This window comes from Olea europaea, chromosome 2 (genome assembly GCF_002742605.1).
Source record: "Olea europaea var. sylvestris chromosome 2, O_europaea_v1, whole genome shotgun sequence".
In the NCBI taxonomy this organism is placed as follows: domain Eukaryota; kingdom Viridiplantae; phylum Streptophyta; class Magnoliopsida; order Lamiales; family Oleaceae; genus Olea; species Olea europaea.
Window position 1 is genome coordinate 19,863,187 of NC_036238.1, and position 7,684 is coordinate 19,870,870.

The window sequence follows — 7,684 nt, forward strand, 5'->3', positions numbered from 1 at the left end:
AATATTAAGTGCGCATGGAATGCTCAACAATCAAGGATAAATCTATGGATTTACTTAGAGGGTCTGAAACAGTGAAAATTTTATTGGTGCTGGCATGTCGAGATACCATGTGACATGCTTTCTCTTTAGTAGAACAAGTTGATGATAATACTTCTACATTTCATCAATTGCAAAATCAATTCAAAATGCCAACGAAAGGATTGCAAGGCAGCAAAAATAACAATAAGTGATAAGACAACAAACAATTAATTAATGAGCAGACAAGACAAGAAAATTCAATTATTTTATTTTAATATAAATTATTATTAATACACCGGAAAGAATAGTGATGGCAAGCATTGCACTGGCTAAATGCTATGTATCAATGTGTAATATAACAATAGCAATTAACAATATAGTATCGAGCAACCAGCAATCAGAAACACAATTGATATGATGATCTTTATATTGGTTGCCTACAATTTCAATGAGTTGGGGTTACAAGAACATTCATTGATATGATAAATGTCGAAATGCGAATAGAAATGGAAAACTATTCGAAAAAAATTTGAAATTTTAGAAAATAAAAACAAAATTAGGCATAATGTAAAGAAAAAATGTAGTTATATTATGTGAACAGAAATACAATATGGGAAGTGTTAGTCCTAGGTTGCATGATTGCATATGCCAGGATATTTTAATTTTAAAAATCGATTAGTAAACTCATTTTGTCCTTCTATTGGCCGGTGGATCCAAGTCAAGGTCAATTATAATTTTCTGTAACAAATATAAACATGCATGTATGCATAATTCAGTCAAGTTCAACGCCAACTTGCTCAGAAAAGCAATCCTTCAAAAAGAACAAATTGGATTAGGTAAAGCTTTCTTTAAGATTTAGCTATACCATGTGCAATAATTTGTTGACAAACAGAAGAAAGTGCACACTGAATCGTACTAGCTAGCTACAATTTCTAACATGTTGGCACATTATACCATTAGTTTACGGTTTCGTGGATAAAGTTACTTTGTCAAAAGGATTTGATAGAAAATTTGACATAATTATATGTGACAGTAAATGATTGAATGAAAAATTTATTTTATTTTAAACAGTCCAATGATAAAATGTTACGTAATATTATGTTAAGTTTTATGTCAATATTGATGTTCACGTAGCATGACTGATGGTTTCAAATTCCAATAGAAATTAATCCCCTATGAGATGATGAAATCAAATATAATAAGTATTTTGAACCAAAAAGACATTGTTATAAATGGCTTACATCATCAAAAATTTGTCACCATAGACGTATGCTTTAATGGCCCTCCACGCCTGCTTCCCTTGTATCTTCTTGGATGATTTGGTAATGTCAATTACACTAATCCTCATTGCGTGATCATATTAATTTGCAATTTGCACCACTTTTCTTCCTTTATTTATATATATATTTTTTTTAACTTATTGAAGTAGGTCAATTAATTTCGCAATCTGTCTTGAAGCCGAGAGATAAACTAAGTCGAACTCACAAGACTCGAGCTCCAATATTTAATATAATTGATAATTATCTCAACTAAATGGTTAATGAATGCCCTTTTTTGCAAGTACATGATCTAAATCTATTTCGTTCAAATTAAAAAAAAAAAGCATCGAGATCAATCTTATAATCAAGATCTCACTTATTGGCACCTCAAAGAACTTGAGTTAGCAATTAAAAGAACATTATGTGATCAAGATTCAGGTGACTCATTCTATGATCAATTAAAATTTTTATTTCAAACGAACACGAATATTCATCTACTCGGTCTCATTCAATACGCACTAAGTAAATCGTTGTTCTTAGGATTTTGCTGAATGTACGACATTTGCTGTACAGCAGTATTTACAGCCCTCATCCAAAGATAGGGTTCGCAATTATTTTAATCGTGGACCACACCCGATACATGTGTGTGTGTGAACAATGCTGTACACATAGCACGTTCCTTGTTCTTATTCTTCATATCATAGACAAAATGCTTATCAATAGATTATTCTACATGTACAACAGGGCGCAATGTCCAAGTGGCATTTCATCGTTGGCGGGTAGAAAAATCATTATGTATACGATTGATATATTTTTAATCAAATTTCAAATTGTAACTTAATATACTCGCCCATCAAGCATACAATTTATAACATTTCATGAAACATTAAACCAACATATACAATGTCGTTTATCTGGCCTCTTTATTTCCAACCCATTTCCATACAATGTTTTAGAGCTTCAGAAGAAAGATGATTATGATCTCGTGTCATTATCCAATGGTTGTTTTCTCAAATTTATAATTTTCTCAATTCTGATTTCCCTCTCATCAGGCAGCAATTAAAAATAAATAGGTAAAATTTGTTATAAAATAACGAGAACTATTCATTACAAACTAATTTAGCAGAATATTGTCATACTCAAATACAGCTGGATCATATTTCAATAATTGATGCCCTAAATCTTTTCCCTCTCCACTTTATTCCTATTGGCTGCTTGATTCAAGTCAATGTCAATGCCAATTCTAATTATCCAGTAACATAATGAATTTGAACATCACCGTTCACACTAGAAAAATTAAAAAATTAATGACAGCCCATCAAAGACATTGGACAAATGCACGACTGTTAAGGTTATTTATTTGGAATAAATTAATTTCAATGTTCAGACTTCAAAATGTTTTTTTTTTCCCGAATTAAGCTACTATGCCAGAAAATGGTTGACATAATGTTTGACACTCTCTCACATGTGAGTGGGTCCCGCGTGAATAAAAAGTCCAAAAAAAGAACGCGAGTCCCTCCATTGTGAGGGTATGTTATCCATTATGTCAAAAAAATTCGGTCACTGTAGCATGATTGTTTTATCCCCCCACCAATGGAGACTAACGGACAGACGATGGATTTGCATATAAAAAAAGCAGCGAGTTTCCCATCTTTGCGCGTGTCTGAAAGCTCTGCATTGCCAAGTTTGAAAGTAAGAACAGAAATTACTATTATTACCAACTTGAAATAAAGCTTCTTTTTTTTTTTAATTAATAATTGGGAATAAAGTATCTGTTGAGAATCTACTTATACATGCACAGCGAAAAATTAAAATTATTTCGATTCCCACCGAGGATCCCTTTATGTTTAGATAGAAATCGTGATAAAGATTGTACCTTTGACGAATTCTGCAAACCTTTTGCTTTCTTTTCGTTCCAACAATCTTGATTCGCCACCCACAGCTGTCCAATTGTTCAGCCTCCAACGGTGATCCACACAAAGAATAAGATTACAGCTATCAGGATTTTCTCTCTTGTGTCAGCAAGAATAATGAAAACCATATGGATCTCAAACTCTAGCCATGTATTTATATAAATTCAAACGGGCTTGGCCCGTTCCAGTCCAATATTTAATTAATCCATTTAATTAAATCCGGTCCGTGAATTAATTAATTCAACAATATAAATAACAAATTCAATTAATTAATTTATCCAACGATTGTTAAATTAACTAATTGGCAATTTGCAATCTTCCAATTTTCTTTTGTGTGCGACCCATTAGGTTCCCGACCACGATGCCTAACAACGTGAAATATTATTTTAATCTAATGAAAATTGATAAATTAAAACACCCTTTTAATTTATCGTCAATTCACACTCGCCGTCCCTGATTGACATCTAGCAATGTGTCAGGGCATTACATGTGACGGGAAATGTCACGTGGTATGACAAAATCAGATTCGTTCGTTTATCGTGAAACTATAATCCCTTCGTCAATATGATCTGATCAATTACGAGATATGGAATTGTGTTAATTCCGAATTTCGATCATATCTTTCACTCCACTATTAAGTCAGTATAAGTCGAAAACTCCTTTTCGACTCGAAGTTTTCGACTTATGAGTACACCTTGACCAAGAATTTCGTTATCGACTTAATTGAATGAAACGCAGATCATAATCTCCTACTATCTAAGAGTGACGAATCATTTATTGATCAATCACAACCTTCATACGATTCTTGACATACCCGAACGATGTCGTATTAGCGGCCCTTTGCAGAGCAACATCCAACACCGCCAAAGTATGACTGTCCTCATATAAGGTACCATGACGACCTCAAATCTAAGGACCAATTCCACTACCGAACGTTAGAGATTAACCACTGACACTCAGATAGTTATCCATGTTGAATCTTTCGACGGGTCTCCAATGTTTTGTTCTATAACAAAACATCCGCGTGTCATTTAAATGTCACCACACTTTAACTTGTGAGATCAGCTACTTACTTCACAAGTAAGAAATGCCACACGTGATAGTCTATCCGTAATAACGATATCCGTATCTCGTTATTACTTACGATCATGGACGATTTAAGACTCAATCAGATGTAATTTGTATCTCACAATCACAACTCCATGTGATTAACAAATTACGAAAATTTTAATCTACAGACTCTATTATTTATTTAATTGTCTATTAATTAAATAATAGATCTACCATTTAATTGCATTAATTATATATAAAAGTATTTATATCCAAAGTTGATTGAACCTAGGGCATAATACTTACAGTATCTGCTTCAGGGAATAATTTGTTTTCAATTTTCCATTTGGGTTTTGAAGTTTTTCCCCCTTTGATTAATGCTCTACAGGAAGCGAGGGTGATTCGTTTAATTCAAAAATGACGATTTTTGTACAAGTTATGGGTAACCGGTGGATGTTTTACCGTGGCTATTTATGCATTTGTTCAAATCGAATTGAACTATTAATGGATTTATATGGAAAATGTTTTGCTTTCTGTTACAATGGCAGTTTTGAAATGGCCTGATAAATTGGCTGCGTACACAATGTTTGAGATGCAAACATACTTAACAGATGTATGGAAACTAAGTTCTACTCATGCTAATGGAATTTTGAACATTTGGAATGGAGTTACTATGGTATTGCCAATTGGGTTTCTCTACCTCGTCGACACGTTTCTGGGAAACTTCTTAATGCTTCTACTGTCCAGTATAGCCTACAGTGTGGTCAGTTAATTCTTCTATCTTCTCAATCCTACTGTCCAATCTGTTTGGGGATATTGGAGGTAATTTTTGAGTCAACATAGAAATTAAGAAATTAATACTTTAGTCATCTTTGAGCTTAATAGCTCGTTCTTTCTCTCTTGTATTGTTATTTTGAAGAGATATAAGTATGTTCAAGTTTTGTGGTTGAAAGCATGTTATCTGAGCCTTGGAATTGGAACTTAAAAAAAAAGTGTTTTCCCCACCGATTGTGTAAATAACTAATAGGTGATAGAGATGGGAAATATTAGATTTTGTTATAAAATGAGAGGAAAAGAGAATAGAGAAAACTCAATAAACTTTTGTGTTTATTATTGAAAACCAAAGCCCTATATTTATAGGTAAGAATCAGGGATACAATGGTAATAATTTCTAGGGCTACAGGGGTACAAATGACATTCACCAATAAACTTTAATGGACTTTTCATTTACAACACTCCCCTTAAATGACATATTACAAAATATATGCCTCGTTAAAACCTTGTTTGATAAAAATTCAATGGGAAAAAAAATCAAACGAAGGAAAAAGAGTACAGTTATTTTGGAGTATTAAAATTAAATGCTACCTCATTAAAACCTTGCTAGGAAAACCCAATGAGACAAAACCTAAGCGAAGGAAAAAGAGTACAGCTACTCCCTCTGATGTTGATCACTGAAAATCTTTGAGTCGACGCATTCTAATCTCATGAACTAATTTCTTGAATGTAGATGTTGGCAGCGCTTTTGTGAATAGATCAGCCACATCGTCACTTGAGCGAATTTGTTGAATATCAATGTCACAATTCTTCTGAAATTCTTGTGTATGAAAGAATTTTGGAGAAATATGTTTCGTCATATCGCCTTTGATATAGCCTCCCTTGAATTGTGCGATACAAGCTGCATTATCTTCAAAAAAAATTGTTGGACTATATTTTGTTGAAGTCAATCCACATGATGATTGGATATGATGGATCATATTCCTCAACCATACACATTCTCGCCCTGCTTCATGGATTGCAATAATCTCAGAATGATTTGAGGATGTTGCTGTCAAAGATTGCTTCACAGATCTCCATGATATAGCTGTTCCTCCACGTGTAAACACATATCCTGTTTGTGATTTAACTTTATGTGAATCGGAGAGATAACCTGTATCTGCATATCCCACTAAAGCAGATCCTGACTTTTGAGAATAAAACAATTCCATATCAATAGTACCTTTTAGGTAACGAAAAATATGTTTAACATCAGTCCAATACCTTTGAGTTGGTGTAGAGCTATATCTTGCAATGATATTTACAAAAAAAATATGTCAGGTCGAGTACAATTTGCAAGATAAGTTAATGCTCCAATTATATTAAGGTATGATACTTCAGGACCAAGAATCTTTTCTCCATCTTCAAGTAGACGAAATGGATCTTTTTTTACATCAAGTGATCGAACAACGATAGGTGATGACAATCGATGTGCATTATCCATATAAAAGCGTTTCAAGACTTTTTCTGTATAAATAGATTGATGAACAAATAATCCCTCTGAAAAATGTTCAATTTGTAATCCAAGACAAAATTTGGTTTTCCCCAAATTTTCATCTCAAATTCATTTCTCAAATAATCTACAGTTTTGTTGAACTCTTCAGGATTTCCAAGTAAATTTAAATCATTGACATAAACTGCCACAATTGTAAATTCAATATTTGTTTTCTTTATGAAAACATATGGGCAGATATCGTCATTTTTATAACACTCTTTCAACAAATATTCGCTAAGGCGATTATACCACATGCGTCCGGATCGTTTCAATCCATATAATGATTTTTGCAATTTAATTGAGAACATAGTTCTCAGACATGTATCATTCATTCCTGGCACCTTAAATCCTTCAGGGACTTTCATATATATGTCACTATCAAGTGAACCATGTAGGTAGGCAGTTACTACATCCATAAGGCGCGTATCGAGCCCTTGTGACACGGTCAAACTAATTAAGAACCTAATGGTATCCATTACGGGAGAATATGTTTCCTCATATCAATTCCCGGTCTTTGGGAGAAACCTTGAGCCACTAGTCAGGCTTTGTATCTTGTAATTTCATTATTCTCATTTCTCTTTTGTACAAAAATCCATTTGTATCCAACAGGGATTACATTTTCAAGTGTTCGAACTACTTGTTCAAACACTTTTCGTTTCTCCAAAGAATTCAATTCTACCTGTATGGCTTATTTCCATTTTGGCCAATTAGTTCTCGAACATGTATCATTTATTCCTGGCACCTTAATCTTTCAGGGACTTTCATATATATGTCACTGTCAAGTGAACCATATATGTAGGCAGTTACTACATCCATAAGGCACATATCGAGCCCTTGTGACACGATCAAACTAATTAAGAACCTAAAAGTGATGGTATCCATTACGGGAGAATATGTTTCCTCATAATCAATTTCCGGTCTTTGGGAGAAACCTTGAGCCACTAGTCGGGCTTTGTATCTTGTAATTTCATTTCTCTTTCGTACAAAAACCCATTTGTATCCAACAGGGTTTACATTTTCAGGTGTTCGAACTACAAGTCCAAACAATTTTCGTTTCTCCAAAGAATTCAATTCTGCCTGTATAGTTTTTTTCCATTTTGGCCAATCATTTCTATTTCGACAGTCATTAACAGACT

General features: G+C 33.5%; 1 protein-coding gene across 1 annotated transcript in view; it reads left to right on the plus strand.

The window, feature by feature from the left end:
- Positions 1 to 4,781: 4,781 nt before the first annotated feature.
- The window catches only part of LOC111373426 (protein NRT1/ PTR FAMILY 5.5-like), an 8,386-nt gene continuing 5,483 nt past the window's right edge, over positions 4,782 to 7,684 (plus strand). Inside the window, exon 1 of the mRNA XM_022995966.1 lies at positions 4,782 to 5,003. Within this exon, the coding sequence (XP_022851734.1) occupies positions 4,782 to 5,003 (222 nt within the window). The remainder of the gene's footprint in view (positions 5,004 to 7,684) is intronic.